This window comes from Salmo salar, chromosome ssa06 (assembly GCF_905237065.1).
Source record: "Salmo salar chromosome ssa06, Ssal_v3.1, whole genome shotgun sequence".
Lineage (NCBI taxonomy): Eukaryota > Metazoa > Chordata > Actinopteri > Salmoniformes > Salmonidae > Salmo > Salmo salar.
The window spans coordinates 59436593-59460334 of NC_059447.1; the positions used below are offsets into that span (position 1 = coordinate 59436593).

At 43.5% G+C, this 23742-nt stretch overlaps 2 protein-coding genes across 2 annotated transcripts; one reads left to right on the top strand and one right to left on the bottom strand.

Annotated features, from left to right (window-relative positions):
• Positions 1 to 7505: 7505 nt before the first annotated feature.
• Positions 7506 to 15810, top strand: hdac2 (Histone deacetylase 2). The gene is made up of 13 exons (NM_001279013.1): positions 7506 to 7638; positions 8356 to 8468; positions 8576 to 8693; positions 8853 to 8927; positions 11333 to 11471; positions 11637 to 11778; positions 12099 to 12191; positions 12801 to 12909; positions 13165 to 13305; positions 14040 to 14148; positions 14430 to 14560; positions 14735 to 14878; positions 15052 to 15810. Exons 1-13 carry the CDS (start codon positions 7584 to 7586, stop codon positions 15087 to 15089), a joined length of 1407 nt encoding a protein of 468 aa, NP_001265942.1. The 5' UTR covers positions 7506 to 7583; the 3' UTR covers positions 15090 to 15810.
• Positions 15811 to 19662: 3852 nt separating this feature from the next.
• Positions 19663 to 23154, bottom strand: LOC106607732 (myristoylated alanine-rich C-kinase substrate). Its single transcript, XM_014205003.2, has 2 exons — positions 22774 to 23154; positions 19663 to 21576 (listed from the first exon to the last, which is right to left on the bottom strand). The coding sequence occupies exons 1-2, from the start codon at positions 22867 to 22869 to the stop codon at positions 20872 to 20874; spliced, it is 801 nt and encodes a 266-aa protein (XP_014060478.1). The 5' UTR covers positions 22870 to 23154; the 3' UTR covers positions 19663 to 20871.
• Between the last annotated feature and the right edge of the window lie 588 nt (positions 23155 to 23742).

A 23742-nucleotide genomic window follows, 5' to 3' on the forward strand; every position in this document is an offset into this window, starting at 1 on the left:
GCGCTCCGGTACCGCTTGCCATGCGGTAGCAAAGAGAACAGTCTATGACGAGGGTGGCTGGAGTCTTTGACTATTTTTAGGGCCTTCCTCTGACACCGCCTGATATAGAGGTCCTGGATGGCAGGAAGCTTGGCCATGGTGATGTAATGGGCCGTACGCACTACCATCTGTAGTGCCTTGCGGTCGGAGGCCGAGCAGTTGCCATGCCAGGCAGTGATGCAGCCCGTCAGAATGCTCTCGATGGTGCAGCTGTAGAACCTTTTGAGGATCTGAGGACCCATGCCAAATCTTTTCAGTCTCCTGAGGGGGAATAGACTTTGTCGTGCCCTCTTTACGGATGTCTTGGTGTGCTTGGACCATGTTAGTTTGTTGGTGATGTGGACGCCAAGGAACTTGAAGCTCTCAACCAGCTCCATTACAGCCTCGTCAATGAGAACAGGGGCGTGCTCGGTCCTCCTTTTCCTATCGGCCACAATCATCTCCTTTATCTTGATCACGTTGAGGGAGAGGTTGTTGTCTTTGCACCACACAGTCAGGTCTCAGACCTCCTCCCTATAGGCTGGCTCAGCCTTGTCGGTGATCAGGCCTACCACTGTTGTGTCATCAGCAAACTTAATGATGGTGTTGGAGTCGTGCCTGGCCGTGCAGTCATGAGTAAACAGGGAGTCCTGGAGGGGACTGAGCACACACCCTTGAGTGGCCCCTGTGTTGAGGATCAGCGTGGCGGATGTGTTGTTACCTACCCTTACCATCTGGGGGCGGCCCGTCAGGAAGTCTAGGATTCAGTTGCAGAGGGAGGTGTTTAGCACCAGGGTCCTTAGCTTAGTGATGAGCTTTGAGGGCACTATGGTGTTGAACACTGAGCTGTAGTCAATGAATAGCATTCTCACATAGGTGTTCCTTTTGTCCAGGTGGGAAAGGGCAGTGTGGAGTGCAATAGAGATTGCATCATCTGTGGATCTGTTGGTGCGGTGTGCAAATTGGAGTGGGTCTAAGGTTTCTGGGATAATGGTGTTGATGTGAGCCATGACCAGCCTTTCAAAGCATTTCATGGCTACAGACTTGAGTGCTACAGGTCATGTAGTCATTTAGGCAGGTTACCTTAGTGTTCTTGGGCACAGGGACTATGGTGGTCTGCTTGAAACATGTTGGTATAACAGACTCAGACAGGAAGAGGTTGAAAATGTCAGTGAAAACATTTGCCAGTTGGTCAGCGCATGCTCGGAGTAAACGTCCTGGTAATCCGTCTGGCCCAGCAGCCTTGTGAATGTTGACCTGTTTAAAGGTCTTGCTCACATTGGCTGCGGAGAGCATGATCACACATTCAGCTGATGCTCTCATGCATGTTTCAGTGTTACTTGCCATGAAGCGAGCATAGCAGTTATTTAGCTCGTCTGGTAGTCTCGTGTTACTGGGCAGCTCTCGGCTGTGTTTCCCTTTGTAGTCTGTAATAGTTTGCAAGCCCTGCCGCATCCGACGAGCGTCGGAGCCGGTGTAGTACGATTCAATGTTGGTGCTCAGCCCAGTCAAAACTGTTCGCTGCTCTGGCACCCCAATGGTGGAACAAGCTCCCTCACGACGCTAGGACAGCGGAGTCAATCACCACCTTCCGGAGACACCTGAAACCCCACCTCTTTAAGGAATACCTAGGATAGGATAAAGTAATCCTTCTAACCCCCCCCCCCTTAAAAGATTTAGATGCACTATTGTAAAGTGGTTGTTCCACTGGATATCATAAGGTGAATGCACCATTTTGTAAGTCGCTCTGGATAAGAGCGTCTGCTAAATGACTTAAATGTAATGTAATGTAATGTGCTGTGTTGACGCTTTGCCTGTTTGATGGTTGAGTCCCACTCCTTGAAAGCGGTAGCTCTACCCTTTAGCTCAGTGCGAATGTTGCCTGTAATCCATGGCTTCTGGTTGGGGTATGTACGTACAGTCACTGTGGGGGGGACGTCCTCGATGCACTTATTGATAAAGCCAGTGACTGATGTGGTGTACTCTTAAAAGCCATTGGAAGAGTCCGAAACATATTCCAGTTTGTGCTAGCAAAACAGTCCTGCAGTTTAGCATCTGCTTCATCTGACCACTTTTTTATTGACCGAGTCATTGGTGCTTCCTGCTTGAATTTTTGCTTGGAAGCAGGAATCAGGAGGATAGAGTTATGGTCAGATTTGCCAAATGGATGGCTAGGGGCGAGCTTTGTACGCGTCTCTGTGTGTGGAGTAAAGGTGGTCTAGAATTTTTTCCCCTCTAGTTGCACATTTAACATGCTGATAGAAATGAGGTAAAACTGATTTAAGTTTCCCTGCATTAAAGTCCTCGGCCACTAGGAGCGCCACCTCTGGATGACCGTTTTCCTGTTTGCTTATGGCAGAATACAGCTCATTGAGTGCTGTTTTAGTGCCAGCCTCTGGCTGTGGTGGTATATAGACAGCTACGAAAAATACAGATAAACTCTCTAGGTAGACAGTGTGGTCTACAGCTTATCATGAGATACTCTACCTCAGGCGAGCAAAACCCTAAGACTTCCTTTGATATTGTGCACCAGCTATTGTTTACAAATATGCATAGGCCCCTGCCCCATGTCTCACCAGAGGCTGCTCGTCTGTCCTGCCGATAGAGTGTATAACCCGCCAGCTGTATGTTTTAATTATTGATAAACTTCTCCTTAATCTTACATCTAGACGTTCCGCTAGCGGAACGCCTCACCAATATCCAATGGTATAGCGTGGCGCGAATTACAAATACCTCAAAAATGCAAAAACTTCAATTTCTCAAACATATGACTATTTTACACCATTTTAAAGACAAGACTCTCCTTTATCTAACCACATTGTCCGATTTCAAAAAGGCTTTACAACGAAAGCAAAACATTAGATTATGTCAGGAGAGTACCCAGCCAGAAATAATCACACACCCATTTTTCAAGCTAGCATATAAGTCACAAAAACCAAAACCACAGTTAAATGCAGCACTAACCTTTGATGATCTTCATCAGATGACACTCCTAGGACATTATGTTATACAATACATGCATGTTTTCTTCAATCAAGTTCATATTTATATCAAAAATCAGCTTTTTACATTAGCATGTTTTGTTCAGAACTAGCATACCCACCGAAAACTTCCGGTGAATTTACTAAATTACTCACGATAAACGTTCACAAAAAACATAACAATTATTTTAAGAATTATAGATACAGAACTCCTTTATGCAATCGCGGTGTCCGATTTTACAATAACTTTTCGGTGAAAGCACATTTTGCAATATTCTGAGTAGATAGCCCGGCCATCACGGCTAGCTATTTTGACACCCACCAAGTTTGGCACTCACCAAACTCAGATTTACTATAAGAAAAATTTGATTACCTTTGCTGTTCTTCGTCAGAATGCACTCCCAGGACTTCTACTTCAACACCCAATGTTGTTTTGGTTCCAAATAATCCATAGTTATATCCAAATAGCTCAGTTTTGTTCGTGCGTTCAAGTCACTATCCGAAGGGTGACGTGCCGGCGCGTTTCGTGACAAAAAAAATTCTAAATATTCCATTACCGTACTTCGAAGCATGTCAAACGCTGTTTAAAATCCATTTTTATGTGATTTTTCTCGTAAAATAGCAATAATATTCCAACCGGGAGACGTTGTATCCGTTCAAACACTGAAATAAGAAAATGGAGTCTTCACATGCATGCGCGCGCCAGTGTCATTGTTCTCAGATGGACCACTCTCCAAAACCCCTACTGTTTTTCGCCCAGGGACTGCAGAGTTATCATTCCATGTTCTGGCGCCTTCTGAGAGCCAATGGGAGCCTTAGCAAATGTCACGTTACAGCAGAGATCCTGTATTTTCGATAAAGAGGCTACAGAAGGCCAAGAAATGGTCAGACAGGGCACTTCCCATATAGAATCTTCTCAGGTTTTGGCCTGCCATATGAGTTCTGTTATACTCACAGACACCATTCAAACAGTTTTAGAAACTTTAGGGTGTTTTCTATCCAAATCTACTAATTATATGCATATTCTAGTTTCTGGGCAGGAGTAATAACCAGATTAAATCGGGTACGTTTTTTATCCGGCCGTGAAAATACCTAAACAGGTTAATGCAACCCTATCCTAAACAGGTTAATGCAACCGCTATGTCAGATTTCAAAAAAGCTTTACGGTGAGAGCACACCATGCGATAATCAGAGTACAGCACTCAGCCACCAAAACAAGCCATACAGATACCCGCCATGTTGTGGAGTCAACAAAAGTCAGAAATAGTGTTATAAATATTCATTTACCTTTGATGATCTTCATCAGAATACACTCCCAGGAATCCCAGTTCCACAATAGATGTTCATTTTGTTCGATAAAGTTAATCTTTATGTCCAAATACCTCCTTTTTGTTTGCGCGTTTAGTTCACTATTCCAAATGCACAAGGCGCGGGCACGAAGTCCAGACGAAAAATCAAAAAAGTTCCATTACAGTTTCTAGAAACATGTCAAACGATGAATAGAATCAATCTTTAGGATTTTTTATCATAAATCTTCAATAATATTCCAATCGGACAATTCCTTTGTCTTTAGAAATGAAAGGGAATGGAGCTCGCTATCGCGGCCGCGCGTGTGACTAAACTCAAGGCTTTCAGCCAGACCACTGGTTCAAACAGCTCTTATTCGCTCCCCTTTTACAATAGAAACCTGAAACAATGTTCTAAAGACTGTTGACATCTAATGGAAGCCTTAGGAAGTGCAATCTGACCAAATTTACACTGTATATTGGATAGGCAATCACTTGAAAAACTACAAACCTCAGATTTCCCACTTCCTGGTTGGATTGTTCTCAGATTTTCTCCTGCCATATGAGTTCTGTTATACTCACAGACATCATTCAGACAGTTTTAGAAACTTCAGAGTGTTTTCTATCCAAATCTGAATATCTTAGCTTCTGGGCCTGAGTAGCAGGCAGTTTACTCTGGGCACCTTATTCATCCAAGCTACTCAATACTGCCCCCTGTTCCCAAAGAAGTTAAGGCAGTGGGAGTGACAGAATGGGCTCCAATCCAGGATTGAACCCGTGGTCCAGTTAATAATGGGATTGTGCTTTTGGAGCCAAGAAAATCACAACACAACAGGGACGTGAGGGGATTCAATGAGCAGAAGCTGTATAGTCTTACTGTGATTGCCAGATACCCGCAGATTAATGGGAACTGTGCTGTGCGTGACTCTTCCAATGGAGCAGCCGTCCAGTGCCCTAGTGTCCATTGGAACGGAGAGGAGTTGAGTGGGGATACCTAGTTCCGATACCAGGGTAGCATCCATAAAACTTTAATCTGCCCCAAAGTCAATGAGCACCCAGAGAGACTTAGACTGGTCTCCCCACAGCAGGATCACAAAAAGAGGAGTACGGGTAATGGGAATTACAGAATTTCCAATCTGGCTCACCAGTGTACTCGTATCTAGTAATTTGTCAGGTCTCTTTACTGGGCAGGTGGCTATGTAATGCCCCGCAGCACCACAATATAGACAACAGTTGGAGATCAGCCTACGTGAACGTTCCCTAGCAGATATCTCAACTTGGATGTCACTCCACCACCTCAAGCTCAACCTCGACAAGACAGAGCTGCTCTTCCTCCCAGAAAAGGCCTGCCTGCTAAAAGACCTCTCCATCATGGTTGACAACTCCACAGTATCGCCCTACCAGAGTGCAAAGAACCTTGGCATGACCCTGGACAACACCCTTTCGTATTCTGCAAATATCAAAGCAGTGACTCGCTCCTGCAGGTTCATGCTCTACAACATCCCTACCTCACACAGGAAGTGGCACAGGTCCTGATCTAGGCACTTGTCCTCTTCGGTCTGGACTACTGCAACTGGCTGTTGGCTGGGCTCCCCGCTTATACCATAAAACACCTGCAACTTATCCAGAACACTGCAGCCCGCCTGGTTTTCAACTGTCACCCCGCTCCACAGCACACTCCACTGGCTTCCAGTCAAAGCTCGCATCCACCACAAGACCATGGTGCTTACCTATGGAACAGCAAGAGGAACTGCCCCTTCCTACCTTCAGGCTATGCTCAAACCCTACACCGCAACCATGGGCTCCCAAGTGGCGCAGCGGTCTAAGGCACTGCATCTCAGTGATAGAGGTATCACTACAGACCCTGGTTAGATTCCAGGCTGTATCACAACCGGCTGTGATTGGGAATCCCATAGGGCGGCGTATAATTGGCCCAGTGTCGTCCGGGTTAGAGTTTGGCCGGGGTAGGCCGTCATTGCAAATAAGAATTTGTTCTTAACTGACTTGCCTAGTTAAATAAAGGTTAAAGAAAAAAAGAAAAAAACATGAGCACTCTGTTCTGCCACCTCTGGTCTCTTGGCCCTCCTGGTCTCTTGGCCCTCAGCCCAGTCCAAGCTCTTCTCTGTCCTGGCACCCCAATGGAGTCCCTGCCCATCTTCCAAAAGGATCTAAAACCCTACCTCTTCAAACAGTATCTTAAATAATCCTCCTTCCTCCTCACCTCGACCCCCCACCCCCATTAGACATGTAACGAGTACTTTTGGGTGTCAAGAAAAATATTTGGAGTAAAAACGACATTATTTTCTTTAGGAATGTAATGAAGTAAAAGTTGTAAAAAATATACAAATAATAAAGTAAAGTACAGATACCCCCAAAAGGACTTAAGTCGGAGCGGGGTTACAAAATGCAATCATATCACACTCAATTTTACAATTTAGCCTATAAAATTATCATATCTCTTTTTTATACAGACTAGCTAAAAAAATACTGAAACTTGGATTATGATAATTCGCTGGTAAAAAAGTGGAGAAGCAAAACATTAGTTCTGAATCCCCTATATTAATTTGCCCAATGGGTCAGTGATTTCAGAGTCCCTGTACAGTGCAATATGAATGTCAATATACACAATAAGCTGACAGGGGAAGTGATTTCCCACAGTCGAAGTCCCGCAATAAGAGCTATGGCGCTAATATTTGTGTGAACTCTTCAAAGTTGTGTTCTGTGGTTGTCACTGAGTAGACTGATACCCCATTTCATGGATCCACAATCCATAGGTAAGGCTGTACAGTGCAATATGAATGTCCAACATGGTTGACTGGTAAGCTTTATGTGGCTCATTTCATAGTGGTTTCAAAGTCCCGCAATAAGAGCTACGACACTAATATTTGTGAAGACTCTTCATAGTTGTGTTCTGTGTGTGTCACTGAGTATACTGATACCCCCATTTCATTGATCCATAATCCATAGGTAAGGCTGTACAGTGCAATATGAATGTACAATTCATATCTAATACATACACAGTGCAATTCAACTGATATTTGTTTTCTTCTAATTATTGTATTTTCTTCCATTTATATAACAAACATTCCGACTTTGTTTACCATTATCTAGTCCAAATTGCATAATTCATTTATTTGTACCCATTTGCATCACTTTCAATGACTAACTTTTATTTTGAAAGCAAACCGCAAACGCCACAATTGTGGCTATTCCTTATTGTGAATGTCTCTATCCGCCACCAGGTTCTTAAATACTACCTAAGTGTCGGCAAGCATCTCAAACAGAAATCCGACTCAACATGGCTTACACCGTTGCAGGTGGAACCAAGAAGAAAGTCTGCTACTACTATGACGGTAAAGAAATGCATGTTCATTTTGAGTTTTCAGAATAAGTTTCCAAGGCCAAACTAGCGCTTTAGCTAGGGTGCGTGATGACAGCCAGTGCAGTGTAATATCCATTCATTCTCTGAATAGCTAGGTACTATTGGCTAGCGTTCCAGACATTATTTGTTTTCTGTTCCTGTTATGATTCTGAAATAAGTTACGAGACGGTGTTCTAGAATCTAGATATATCGGTAAACTAGACTTGCTAGTGAACGTTAACCAGCTACTGTAGCTAGTGCTAGTTTAGCCGGCTTCACTCATGTCGGGGCACATTGTGAGTAACTAGCGAGTTTAGCCAGCCACAGCAACGTTTACTTTTACAACTAATATGATGTTAAACAAGTAAACACGCTGTTGTGGTATTTTGTTTTATGAAATTGAAAATATAAGCAGAAAGTTAAATGGATTTACTACCGCCAGCAAGGGACCAGTGATAGCGTTGAAGACTGATGAAGATGACGACACTAGCGGCTATTGCGCATTATCGGCGTTGCTTCATGCGCTAGTACTGCTAGCTAACTGACTGCATTGTTGTAGTAACGTTAGTAAAAAAATACAATTATGTGGTAGTAGAAGTATGGTTAGAGCTGGAATGTTGCATGGTGATAGTTAGCTGTGTGAAACATCAACATTTCTCAAATGTAGGTTCTGTTTTTAGTTATGGTCTTTTTTTCCCCTTTTTAACAGGTGACATTGGCAATTACTATTATGGACAAGGGCATCCCATGAAACCACACCGAATTCGAATGACCCACAACCTACTGTTGAACTATGGACTATACAGAAAAATGGAAATATATGTACGTTTATAACAAGATTTCAAGTAAAAAAGGTTAATTCTGAATATGTAGGTATGGCATTTTCTCTCTTTCGCCATCAAGTAGGCAATTGTTATTCTTTGTTGCAGAGACCACACAAAGCCACTGCAGAGGAAATTACCAAATACCACAGTGACGATTACATCCAGTTTCTCAGATCCATACGACCAGACAACATGTCGGAGTACAGCAAGCAAATGCAGCGGTGTAAGTCGAGCCATAACTAGGGCCAGGAGTTGTTACTAACCTTATGACTGGACCAGGGAAAACTACCCATATTAACCTAGTATTGAGAAAGGGAAAAAAAAATATATATTATAAATAGATTGCTAGAATCACTAATTTGTGTTTTTGTTTTTATCATAGTTAATGTTGGTGAGGATTGTCCTGTATTTGATGGGTTGTTTGAGTTCTGCCAGTTATCTACTGGTGGCTCTGCTGGTAAGTACATGCATACAAATATATTCCCATGAATACATGCAATACATGACCAAAAGTATGTGGATGGGGTTGAGATCAGGGCTCTGTGTAGGCCAGTCAAGTTCTTCCACACCGATCTCGACAAACCATTTCGTGCATGGGGGCATTGTCATGCTGAAACAGGAAAGGGCCATCCCCAAACTGTTGCCACAAAGTTGAAGCACATAATCGTCTAGAATGTCATCTTAATGCCACAGCATACAATGTTTCTTCACTGGAACTAAGGGGCCTATACCTCCAACCATGAAAAACAGCCCCAGACCATTATTCCTCCTCCACCAACCTTTACAGTTGGCACTATGCATTCGGGCAGGTAGCGTTGTCCTGGCATCCGCTAAACCCAGTTTCGTCCGTCGGACTGCCTGATGGTGAAGCGTGATTCATCACTCCAGTGAACGCATTTGCACTGTTCCATAGTCCAACGGCGGTGAGCTATGCACCACTCCAGCCGACACTTGGCATTGTGCATGGTGATCTTAGGCTTGTGTGCGCCTGCTCGGCCATGGAAACCCATTTCATGTAGCTCCCGACGAACAGTTCTTGTGCTTCCAGAGGCAGTTTGGAATTCGGTAGTGAGTGTTGCAACTGAGGACAGACCCTTTTTTTTTTACTCGCTAAGGCCATTCTACTGCCAATGTTTGTCTATGGAAATTGCATGGCGGTGTGCTCAATTTTATACACCTGTCAGCAACTTGTGTGGCTGAAATGGCAGTCCACTAATTTGAAGGGGTGTCCACATACTCTTGTGTATATACAGTACCAGTCAAAAGTTAGGACACCTACTCATTCAAGGGTTTTTCTTTATTACTATTTTCTACATTGTAGAATAATAGTGAAGACAAACTATGAAATAACACATGTAGTAACCAAAAAAAGTGTTAAATATGTATTTAGATTCTTCAAAGTAGCCACTCTTTGCCTTGATGACACCTTTGCACACTCTTGGCATTTTCTCAACCGCCTTCACCTCGAATGCTTTTCCAACAGCCTTGAAGGTGTTCCCACACATGCTGAGCACTTGTTGGCTGCTTTTCCTTCACTCTGCTGTCCAACTCATCCCAAACCATCTCAATTGGGTTGAGGTCAGGTGATTGTGGCGGCCAGGTCATCTGATGCAGCACTCCGTCACTCTCCGTCTTGGTCAAATAGCCCTTGCTCAGCCTGGAGGTGTGTTTTGGGTCATTGTCCTGTTGAAAAACAAATGATGATCCCACTAAGCGCAAACCAGATGGGATGGCGTATTGCTGCAGAATGCTGTGGTAGCCATGCTGGTTAAGTGTGCCTTGAATTCTAAATAAATCACTGACAGTGTCACCGGCAAAGCACCATCACACGATCTCCTCCATGCTTCACGGTGGGAACCACATGCGGAGATCATCCGTTCACCTACACTGCATCGCAAAGACTGTGGTTGGAACCAAAAATCTCCAATTTGGACTCATCAGAGCAAAGGACAGATTTCCACCGGTCTAATGTCCATTGCTCGTGTTTCTTGGCACAAGCAAGTGTCTCCTTATTTGTGTTTTTTAGTAGTGGTTTCTTTGCAGCAATTTGACCATGAAAGCCTGATTTCATGCAGTCTCCTCTGAACAGTTTATGTTGACATGTCTGTTTACTTGAACTCTGTGAAGCATTTATTTGTAGTGCAATTTCTAAAGCTGGTAACTGCAGCAGAGGTAACTCTGGGATTTCCTTTCCTGTGGCAGTCCTCATGAGAGCCAGTTTCATCATAGTGCAGTCGCAAAAACCATCAAGCGCTTTCAAAGTTCTTGAAGTTTGATTGACCTTTATGTCTTAAAGTCTCTTTTCTCTTTGCTTATTTGTGCTGTTCTTGCCATAATATGGACTTGGTCTTTTACCAAATAGGGTTATCTTCTGTGTACCACCCCTACTTTGTCACAACACAACTGATTGGCTCAAATCCATTAAGAAGGAAACAAATTCAACAAATGACCTTTTAACAAGGCACACCTGTTAATTGAAATCCATTCCAGGTGACTACCTCATGAAGCTGGTTGAGAGAATGCCAAGAGTGTGTAAAGCTTTCATCATGGCAAAGGGTGGCTACTTTGAAGAATCTCAAATATAACATATATTTTTTATTTAACACTCTTTTTGGTTACTACAGTGTGGTTAGAGCTGGAATGTTATTTCATAGTTTTGATGTCTTCACTATTATTCTACAGTGTAGAAAATAGTCAAAATGAAGAACCCTGGAATGAGTTAGGGTAACCCAAACATCTTTTATTTCTTTGTCTACAGTTTTTCACCTGCAAACAGTAGAACTAGTCCCTATTGGTTCAGAAATCACAACACATGCTTGTGAAAATAGTGTAAACAAAAATATTTTTCTTCCCTTGGCACAGCGGGATCGGTGAAACTCAACAGGCAGCAGACGGACATTGCGGTGAACTGGGCCGGTGGACTCCACCACGCTAAGAAGTCTGAGGCCTCTGGCTTCTGTTACGTCAATGACATTGTGTTGGCCATTCTGGAGCTCCTCAAGTGAGTTTGTGTTCTCAGATAGAAACCGGCTAATCCGTATGACTTCTACAATGAAATGCATTAGTGATGGTGACTTGTTTTTTTTTTTGTAGACACCCTGATATATCAATGTGTATTCTACTATGCATGCCTCAGGTTGAATTATTCACACCTCCTCGTTCCCAGGTACCATCAGAGGGTACTGTACATAGATATTGACATCCACCATGGGGATGGAGTAGAGGAAGCCTTCTACACCACAGACCGGGTCATGACTGTGTCCTTCCACAAATACGGAGAGTACTTCCCCGGGACTGGAGACCTCAGGGTGAGTACTTGGGCACGTCCCAAATGGCACTACTTTTGACCAGCAGAAGTAGTGCGGTATGTACAGATTAGGATGCCATTTGGGACGTAGCCCCATGTGTCACACCTCAATGTGAACTTCCTGGTGCTCTGTGACAGAGGGGCCCATTGATAGCTGGGTAGAGACTTTCTTTCCACAGTTATAGTTACAAAGTAATCTCACTTTCATTATTTGTAGTATTTTGCTTGGGAAGAGCACTTTATGATGGATGCAGTATTTTAGTTATGGATTAGCAAGTGTGTAAACATGTTTAAAATCCTCAATTGCCACTCTGTTCTTAGGATATTGGTGCTGGAAAAGGTAAATACTACGCTGTCAACTTCCCCCTGAGGGACGGCGTTGACGATGAGTCGTATGAGCTTATCTTCAAGCCTGTAAGTATGCACAGGTGTCGCAGTGTTCAGTGCTGAACTCTAGCAGGGCTGCAGGTAGCCTAGTGGATAAGAGCGTTGGGCCAGTAACTGAAAGGTCGCTGGTTCGATTCCCAGAGTTGACTAGGTGAAAAATCTGTCCTTGAGCAAGGCACTTAACAGTAATTGCTCTGGTCTAAGCATTTACAGTGAAATGGCCTCTGCAGAAGTCAGGGCATTCATACTTGCGTTTCGCAGAGCTATTGTCAAGGAAGTGAGTTTGTGTTTATACAGGGCCTCCCACAAACCACTTATCGTCAACCAATCATGTCAATGCGGAGCTATACGGAGCCCTCCGCATTGTTGCAAAATTTGAGGCGCACGGCAATGTGGTACGGAGCTCAATTTGGCCTCTGGAGGCGCAGCAAAAGCATCACACCCTCCATACGGAGCCTTCAACCACATTTTTGGGATCAAGCATAAATTGGCTTTTACCCTGCGAGGTCTGGATTCTGATGGCTTTCTGTTCTACCTGATAATACATTTTACACACCTGGTGGCCCAGGTCTAAATTAGTCCCTGATTTTTAGAGGGAAACAATGGAAAAGAGAGAAAAGTGCTTTGTCTTGGCAGGTGATGGCCAAGGTGATGGAGATGTACCAGCCCAGTGCAGTGGTGCTGCAGTGTGGAGCAGACTCCCTCTCAGGAGACCGACTGGGCTGCTTCAACCTAACCATCCGCGGTAAGGAGGCTGTATGCTAGTCGTCTTACCTGTTTTATGTGCGAGTCCATTTTAAACTTGTATAGCTTCATTTTAACTGTAATGATTGAGCCAGCATTGAGAGTTACACAGAAATCTGTTTTTAGTATGTCATTTATTAAACAGTAATGATGATCTAATTTTGTTCTTAGAGAAGTGTATTAGCCTGTTCTAAGCCCTCCATGTTGTTCCTATAGTTATGTGATGTTTTGTCTCTTCATGCTGCTTTTCCATCAGGCCATGCTAAGTGTGTTGAGTACATTAAGTCGTTCAACCTTCCCCTGCTAATGCTGGGTGGAGGAGGCTACACCATCCGCAACGTGGCCCGCTGCTGGACCTACGAGACGGCCGTGGCTCTGGATACTGAGATCCCTGACGGTGTGTTGATTTATTTTTTTCCTTATTCAAAATGCCCCATTTCCCACCCTCACGTGCCACTTTTAAGGTGCTTTCCTCATTTCAGTGTCGATTGCCTAGACCTGTATAATGCAGTGAAAATATCAAACCATTGAGGCTTGTCTACTTTTGTAGTTTACGTAATACAATGTCTTCTCTTCCCCCTGAGAGATTGGCTGGGTCTCTAGAGAAAACGCTACAGCACTAGACAGGGGCTTTGTCCCAAATTGCACCCTATTCCCTACATAGTGACCTACTTTTGGCCAGTGCCCTATTGGCCCTGGTCAAAAGTAGTGCACTATGTAGGGTTAAGGACCTGGTCAAAGGTAGTGTGTTACAAAGGGAATAGGGTGCCATTTGGGATGCATCCAGGGATAGTCCTGGTCCTGACATCTATCTGCCTACAGAGAGCTGACTAAGCAGAATATCAGTGGGCCACCAAGTGTGTGTGTGAGAGGACATTATCACAGCCTGTCAAAGGAGCCAGCTGTTTTCTTCATGGAATTCGGGACATTAACAGAACCCTTGCCCTTTCCATTATAACCGCTCTCAAGTGGAGGGACTCGTATAGGTGTAAAAATCACTGTCATTTTATAAAAAATGTACCTGAAAGGGTTGACATTCTGAAACTTTATTTTAGTTACAGCACGTACATCGTAACCTTCATGTTCATCTTGACGCTGGCATTTTCCCGTAAGGTTTTTTTTTCTTCTCAGAACTGCCATACAACGATTACTTTGAGTACTTTGGGCCTGACTTCAAGTTGCACATCAGCCCATCCAACATGACCAACCAGAACACATTGGAGTACATGGATAAGATCAAGTAAGGACTGAGTCTGTCATGGACTATCAAATCTAGCATGTCCGATGCATTCAACTACCGCTAAGGAGTTGCATGTCATTAAGGATGTGTGTCTGCATTGAGGTTGTTGCAGCTGCATTATTACTTTAAGAAATTGGTATCGTGGTAGGAAGTTCTCGTTGGCGCGTATGATTATCCAAGTTTCTTAGAGCCTTCTCGTGTGCTTTTGCACTGATGTTGCTTACTGCACTGATGTTGGTTACTGCGCTAAAGCAATTGCCTTTCTGTGTATTAACCTATAGGCAGCGTCTGTTTGAGAACTTGCGGATGCTACCTCACGCCCCGGGAGTGCAGATGCAGACGGTCCCTGAGGACGCCATCACTGACGATACGGTGGATGAGGATGCAGAGGACCCCGACAAACGCATGTCCAGTAAGACACTGTGTACAGTCTAACTACTGCTGTTATGTCACTCCAGAGGGGGTTCCATTTTCAATGTATCAGTGGCTGGATTTTCCACTGTGGAATCCATCTTGGACCCTATTGTCAGCAGCATGGATCCTATTTCCAGAAGCATCTGAATGTTGATTTCCTGTCTCGTTTAAGTCCGTGCTTCAGACAAGAGGATAGCCTGCGACGAGGAGTTCTCCGACTCTGAGGACGAGGGAGAGGGAGGAAGGCGGAACGAAGCCAATCACAAGAAAGGAACAAAACGGACTCGAGTTGAGGAGGGGGATAAAGAGAAAGTTGGTGAGTATTCAGAACATGGTTACCCTGACTACACACCTTTTGTGTAAAGGACTTTCAAGAACACTTGCAATTCCCTTCATTTTCGATAAATTGAGTTAGATGAAGTAAATAACCTAGAAATATTGAATTGATAACTTGATACAATTTGTTAATTTGTGCTGTCTTCTGTACAGAGGTGGAGAAATCGAAGGAAACAAGCACTGAGAACTGACGTAAAGGTAGCTAAGAGTAATTGTGGCACCCTGCCACTGTTTGTACAGTTTTAAAAGGAGGTCATGAATTCCTGTCAGCCCTCATTTGTGCAGTGCTGCAAGATCCAAAACAATTATGATAATCTCAGGGGGGAGTACAGACCATTGTAATCTCTCATCCTTCTCTTTATCACAATAAAGACTTCATAATTGCTTGTCACGACCAGCTACTTATAGTTTGAGATGTATATGAAATTGTGCTTAATTAGAAGTAGTCACAAATGTATTCAGACACTGACTTATGTTTTGGCGTGGGAAAACGGCACACTTTCCAGTGTGAAGACTGAGCAGACTAGCAGTGCCTGATTCAGCCACATAGTGGTGCTGTGATCTCTCCATGGACAGTCCCGAGTGTGGCAACCAGGGCAGCTAAACTTGGCTGATTCTACACCTTCGCGCCTGACTCCATACCAGACACATTATATTTAGCATTGATCTGTAGCCGTACGTCGTGAAGACTTAGTTTCCTTTGTGTACTGTAACAGTGGATTTCTAGGATTTGCAACCAACCTGGATTTGCTGTACTTTCCTTTGATACTTTTTGAATGCTTTTATATTGCGACATGCTTTATCTTCAAAATTAGAAATCTACTTGTAATTAAAGTATGTGTTTTTAGAGGAGAGTATGTGGGTGTTCCTGTAGATATTTTGCATTTGCCAATTAAAAGCTTTTTTTTAATACTATGTGGTGTGAATGTATGTGTTATAGTAGTTGGGGTAAATATGCTAAATCAACCATGATCATTTAAATTATCTACAATACGATGGGGTTCATCGCTGCCGGCTCACGTGGCAGGTACTCGCCACCAAGTGCCTTTTGTGAGCTGGATGTCACTGCAATCACTCCTTCAAAGTACTCAGAATCCCCATCACCTTTATTTGCATGTACAGGAATGGTGCTGCCACAAACAATATACAGATGGACAATAAAATAGATATTTACACAGTACACATACAGTATGTACATAATGAACACCAGGATACAGACTACACTATAAACATCAGGCTAAAAACTACGGACTACACTATAAACTGTTGAGAGGTACATCATATACAAGCAGTGGCCAGAGGAGTCTGGGACGTAACCCCTGTTGGTATTCCCCATGCCTTAGACTTGCCTGGTAGATCGGTCTCCTCCAGAGATGTCATCCACGTGTTAGCTTGCATGATAAGTGCCATGAGCTTAGTGCAACTGTAGCCCTGTCATAACCCAACGTAAAGATGATTTACAGCATTCTTTGTAAACACGCATCATGTCAGTTCTTGCAAAATCCAAAACCAAATCGATACAAAATTCACTAGGGATTTTTTTTGTGGCGCATTGCATAGTAGCCACACGATGGCGATGTCACCCTGCCTGTTATTTTCATCAAGGAATCAGTGTATTGGTTGTGTACACAGATTTGCAGGTGCAGTGAAATGCTTATGTTTCTAGCTCCAACAGTACAGTAATATCTAGCAATGAAAAAAGCCTGAAAAATAAAAGTTATATAGGTTGAGCCATGACTAGAATACCGGCAGTGGAGGCTGCTGAGGGAGGATGGCTCATAATATTGTCTGGAACGGAGTCAATAGAATGGCATAAAACACATGGAAACCATGTGTTTGATGTATTTGATACTATTTCACTCATTATGCTCCAGCCATTACCACGAGCCTGTCCTCCCCAATTAAAGTGCCACCAACCTCCTGTGGAACACAGTATATACATACAGTATGTAAACAATATTAAAGTGACCAGTGTTCAATGACTATGTACATATGGCAGCAGCCTCTAAGGTGGAGGGTAGAGTACCAGGTGGTAGCCGGCTAGAACAGTGACTAAGGTTCAGGCCAGGTTACTGGGTGGAGGTCGGCTAGTGGTGACTTTAATAGTCTGATGGCCTGGAGATAGAAGCTGTTACTCTGTCTCTCTTTCCCTGCTTTGATGCACCTTTTTCTGTCTCCGCCTTCTAGATGGTATCGGGGTGAACAGGCCGTGGCTCGTCGGGTGGCTGGGGGTCCTTGATGATCTTCTTGGCCTTCCTATGACACCGGGTGCTGTAGATGTCCTGGAGGGCAGTGTGATGCGTTGGGGCTGTAGCACCACCCTCTGGAGAGCCCTGCGGTTGCGCATGGTGCAATTGCCGTACAAGGCGGTGACAAGACAGCCCGACAGGATGCTCTCAATGGTGGATCTGTAGAAGTTTTTGAGGGTCTTAGGGGCCAAGCTGAATTTCAGTTGGGCCTTCTTCATCACGCTGTCTGTGTAAAGGGACCATTTCAGGTTGTCAGTGATGTGCACGCCAAGGAACTATAATTTATTTTACCCTCTCGATGTGGATGGAGACGTGCTCTCTCTGCTGTCTCCTGTAGACCACGATCAGCTCCTTCGTTATGTTGACGTTGAGGGAGGGGTTATTTTCCTGGCACCACTCCCCCAGGGCTCCGCACGGTTGGCTGTCTCGTCGTTGTCGTTTATCAGGCCTACCACTGTAGCGTCGTCAGCAAACGTTGATGATTGAGTTGGAGACCGCACCGCGCTTGTTGTTATAGCTTATATACCGACCAATTTGGCCTAGTAATTTCAACCGTCGTGATTGCTAATACAACCCTGAAGATCTTTAATCAAGTTGTGTAGATAGACTTGCTGATGAAGTATATCTAGATTTTCATTACAGAAACTTAGCCTACTGTAGCTATGACACACCTGCAAGCGGGAAAATAGCACGTGTGAAATTCAAAACACTAGTAAGCTGCAACCCGCTTAGCAGAGAAATATGCATACGCCTATTTTGTGGCCTATTCGTCTATTAATGAACAATTGCAATTTATAGTATGTTTTTTTTCTCTCGATTTGTTGCCATTTTGTGTATTACAATGTAGCATGCATAACATGCTACAGAAAGATGTGTGCCTCTAGCTACAATCTTGCACGGTAACTTGCTACATACAGAATGATATGCGCTATCATGTTGGAACTGGCTAATATGAAATCTTTCCTGTTGCTGCAGCAAATTGTATAAAGAGGCCAAATGTCTGTAGTTTGTTGTGCTATAGGCCTTCCCTGGAAAGGCTGGCACTCATTGATGCTAATTGAAAACGGATGGTGCATCTGACATCAAAATGTTTTATTTTGTGTCAGCAACACTATTCATTGGCTATTTTCAGTAATGGAAGCTGAAGAATGTGGTTAAGGTTTCTCAACACCGAAGCTACAATAGAAGCTAACCTATAACATGTAAACAGCATTGTTGCACTGTAGGCCTACAGCCAGGTGTTAGGCCAGCTACTGTAAAAAAAAGGTTCATTTTAGTTGCTAAACATGTCTTGCAAACTTTGAGGTTATGTGTGGTCTCACCTGGGAGGGACCCTTTGCCCTGAAACAAAATCCATACGAATATTTCATTATCCAAGTGTAGCATCAAGCAAGCCTTCGTAAAATCAAACCACTGTGTTGATGGTTTCTTTCAAGGTCTTGGGTGGGGCTCTACATCATTCATTTTTCAACGTCATTGCAAAGTATTTAGTCTCTGTGCCTTGAGGGTCTCGTTTTACAACAATGAGCTGCTCAAAAGGTCTTCACTGACATTTTATCATTTCCATTGGCATCTTACCAGTTACTGAGCAGCTATTGTGCTACAATCTTACACCATTCAAAATATGATTTGCAAAATGTCAACGTATTTAACATCAGTGAGAATTCAGTGATGTAGGCTGCATGTGATCATGTTGGGGGCGAGGAATAGCACTAAACTAATAGTGATGGAACGTACAATGAACAAACCTTGATCCCCATGACAAATGCATCTATTCTGGTCCATGATTCATTTAAAAAGGCTTTGAATGAGTTAGGCCTAGTTGTTAGTTGTATAATACTTGCAAGGTGAAATAGATTTGTCCATACCATTGAGTACTCCATATTGGACTTTTGTAGGTAACCTAGGGCCAGTGACACAGGCTGTGACGCCATAAGTTCAAATCCTAGGTGAAATCCTCTTGGTGTTGTTGCGGCAAGGTATACTGTAATGTTTGAGTATGTAGAAAAGTTGGCAGTTGTTACAAAATTCGTTTGAACACACTATGTCTGCATTTAAAACAGGCAGCCCAATTATTTTGACCAATCTGATCAGCTCTGAAAAAAGAACCGACGTGAAAAGATCTGATGTGAATGGTCAAAAGCTCAATTAGTGGGGTGGGAACCGAACTGAATTTGACTGCCTGTGTAAACAGCCAAGCATGCTCAAATTACACATGTTGAAATTACCCATCAATTACAACACTCAACAACCCGCTTACCACCTCCATCTGAACGGTTAAAGCTGGACTCCATAGTGGGAAAAAAAACATCCGTTTGTGACATTACAGCAAACACTGTTTGCACATGCAATAGAATAGCACAGTATACACTGCAATTTATTTGACCATGCTGCGCAACACTTGGGTTGGCAACAAAAACAACGGTGGTGGGGCGGCTAGTGGCGCTGTTTCCCCCTATTGCGGATTCCATCTTAAAAGGAATAGAAATTGGTTAAATGAAAAGACAGATGATGCTCAAATTTTATTCACATTTATTTTTGCTTTTAGTGTGCTCACAGAAAATTAGAACACTAAGCAGGAGTTTAATAGCATTTTTTTAAGCAAAGTCACATTCCATCTCTAAGTCAAATTGGTCAAAGCTTCTCCAGTATTTACAAAAGAAAAAAAAGAGACAAGATGCTACACAAACGTGGCATCCGATAGAGATTCCTTCATTTGTCAAAGACCACTGAAAAAAAAGCATTGTCTGCTGTAATCAAAACATACCACAGTATATAAACAGTAACCATTCCACTTATCACAGCTTGGTTGAGTTCAAAATTGCTGAAAAGGTCATCCAGGATGAATTTGTTTTTTGTTATCTTACAAAAATGAGCGGGTGGAAAAAGAGCTGCAAACTTCATGTGCTTCTTGAGATCAAGATTTCATTTGTACAATAATCATAGTTAAAAACACCCCGCCTATACATACTTACACTTTATTAAGGTCATAAAACCAGCAATAAACAATAAAGCCTATACAACTTGTATTTCTACTGAATCACTGACTGGTACAGCTAATGAGATTAGTGAAAAGCTCCTATGATTTTTTTAATGACTTCCTAAACCTAGCTCTGGGGATTGTATTTTTTTGTCGTCTCATAGTAAAAATGACTTAGTGTTATAAACCGCATGGTACTCTTGTGGTACATAGGTGTTTGTTTCATTCTCGTTTTTAAGACCCCTCTTTACATTATAGTCTGTGGCACAATTCCCAGGCACAAAGGTGCCACCTCCAAATCTCCCCCACCCACCCCAAAACCCCCTTCATTTACATCTCAACTCATTTACATACCCCACCTCCTCCATACCATGGGCATGCCCATACATTTTGACAAGGTACATTTTGTATAAAAATGCAACAACAAAAAAAAACATGTAATACGGATGCAAAAAAATATATGGCAGAGTGTGGATGTATTTTTTTTCTGTAATATTACGTTTCTAAGCAACCCACCTCTGCCCGTTGGAATGGTAGTAACAATGGACCGAGATGGGTTTTGTGGAGGGGGAAGGGAAAACAAAAAAAAAGAAAAGCTTTAAAATACCCCTGTTGTAGACAAGTCCTCCAAAGCCAGGAACTGGCACCACTCCAACATACAAACAGGGAAATGTTTTTTTGATTATCTTTTTTCAGCTTTTTGTTTTTTTTATTTCTTCCGTTTTGCTCTTCGCGTTTATAGCTTTACTCAGCAGTGGCCTCTGCGGCAGCGGGGGCCTCTGGACTGGATGCGACCTCTGTTGCAGGTACAGCCTCCTCCGTTTTGGGTGCCTCCGCAGCAGGCTCAGCTGGCTTCTCCTCTGCTTTTGGCTCCTCGGCGGCTGGGGCTGCCTTGGCCTCCTCAGCGGGTGCTGCTGCTGCTGTTTCCTCAGGCTTGGCATCTGTGGGGCTTGCTGCTTCCTTAGCTTCCTCCCCAGCACCGGCAGGCTTGGCCTCTACCTCCGCAGTCTTGGCTTCCCCCTCGGCAGCGGCCTCTGGGGCCTCGGCTGTCTCATCCTTGACCTCATCGGTGGACGCAGCGGTCTCCTCACCCTCTGCCCCATCGCCTGTCTCCTTTTTGGTCTTTTTGAAGGAGAAACCGCTAAGCTTGAAGGACTTTTTGAAGGAGAAGCGCTTCTTCTTCTTTTTGGGGGTCTCGTTGCTGGTTGAAGGCGTGGCACCCTCCTCCGGTTTAGCAGCCTCACCCTCAGCTGCTGGAGACACAGCCTCTGCATTCTCTGCCTTTTCCCCTTCTACTGCCGCTGCTGCTGAGGGTGCAGCCTCTGCAGTTGCAGCCTCCTCTTTTGGAGCCTCCTCAGCCGTGGCACTACCATTGGCATGCACCTCTTCTTTGCCTGCCTCTGCAGCCGCAGGAGAGGCATCCCCGTTCACTTTCACATGGCCGTTTTCCTAAAGACAGAGGCCATTAACATCACATAAAAAAACAAGCGTGGAATATAACCTGTGATATGGACTATTGTCACTCAGTGACACAAGGGGCAGTAGACACCACAAAAATAGATCGGGACAAAACGCATACAGCCCTCTGTCTATTTTTTATTTATTTTTAAACATGTTTAGTATTAATGGGCCTTTACGCACGGGCGTCGGCAGGCTAATTGCTTTGCGAGTTACAAATTCAATACAGAATTCGTTTTAGAAATGCAGAATTGAAACTACTTTCCCGTAATCACGTGCGAGAATAAGCCGCCTCCGTCAATGAGAGAAGGGAGACACGGTTTCGGATGGTTCGCTAGGGGGCGATGCGTGTCTGCCGGTCGCTCCAACACCGAAGCGCCAAAGCAAAGCATCTGCTCATTAAACAGCAGATGCTCATTAATACACCAGATCACGCAGAGCATCCTTCAGATGCATACCCCAAAAACCAAACAGCACCAGAACCCTCAAACCATCATCCTTATCACTTTAATAAATACCATCCATTCCAACACTTATAATACCAGTTACAGAGGGGACGCATTATCAAATGTGGTTCCCCTGCTCCCGTGTAGTAGTAACCATCCCTGCGCTCTATTCGAGCATCTGTAACAAAAGGCGTGTTGGCTAGCTAGACCGTGGCAAGCCATTGTTGGCGTCGTTCATCTCCCCAATTCACCCACCGATTGCCTCAAGTTATTAGATTTGTGCTCAGTTTCAGTTAAGCTTTTGATTCAAACATGATTGATCCATTTAACTACACATGGCTACATAAGGTCCAACAATGTGATACCAATTTCCGCTGTCTCACAATCCGAAATTTCAAACAAAGAATTCACCCATTTAACCGAAATCCCCACACATCAAATGAATCAATGAAAACGACAGAATACTTCACCGAATTTGTCTCCAAATAATTATCCAAATCAGTTTGGACTTTTGTAATAATTGTAGAATTTTAAAAATTGCATTTCAAATCAATGATCAACTGTTTAATGAAATAGTGTAGATTCAATGTATTCGAATAGTGGTTGTTTGCTCCATCAGCCTGGCGAACGTCTCCATAAGTGCCCACAACACAATAACGCACGCAGAGAACCTTTGCGCAAACCAACCGTATATCTATATTTCCTTTAACTCGGATACAAATATATATATTAAATCAATTACCTGTCCATTGGTCTTGGTTGGTGAAGCGGCAGCCTCTCCTGGCTTTTCAACCGCGGTTTCGCCTTTTGCAGCTGTCTTGGAGAATTGCGCTCCCATGCTTTCGCTCCAACAAAGAAACTCAACCGATCCAAAAAAACGAACAAAGACCACTACTAGACTCTTTCTTAAATGCAAGCACTTTGCGAAGGCTCCTCTTTGAAACGTTTACTGGACAAGTAATCAAAGTCCAGTCTTAGTGAACAAAATGGGAAAATTGCAGAAAATACCTGCCAAGTGAAGAGAAGTAATAAAAAATCCCAGATTTGTGGCTATGTCGCTGTAGACAGGGTGGAAAATGGAGAAATTTCCCGTGTTGCTAATAAGATGCGGAGTCCAACGCCCAAGTGCACAGGGCCACATTCAGTTGCCAAACGTTCTCGAACGTTGCAGATAGAAATGCCACGAATAGAGCTGGTGGTTCCTCATTCTACATGTTGGAGAGGCATGTGTGTTCTATATTGTTTATTTCTATCTGAACGTTCCAAAACGTTGCGTTCTACTGAACGCGGCCCAGATGAATGGGCATCCCGAATGATGACGGCATCCGCGCTCAGATCCAGCGAATCAGAGCCCTCACACAGAAAGTGGGCAAGGCTTTAAAAACGAGTGAACAATGGGTTTTTTGCAGATTGTAACAAATCTGAAAAATATATATTGTCGTGGCGACAAATGTTCCTTTCAAAACTACCAAACAAAAATTACTCGACTAGAGAATAATTTTGGAATTGATGGTGTGCGCAGAGGTTTGAAAGACATTCTAATCACTCCTAACAAAGTGATACCTAATTATTGATTCATTATGATAGATGTTTAAGGGTGTTTGTAACAATTTCATCTCAATTATGTACGCTAATTTGATTATGAGGAATCGGCATTTGCTTTAGGCAGAAATTGTTTTTTGGCTCATTGAGCTCCAGCCGCCTCCACTTT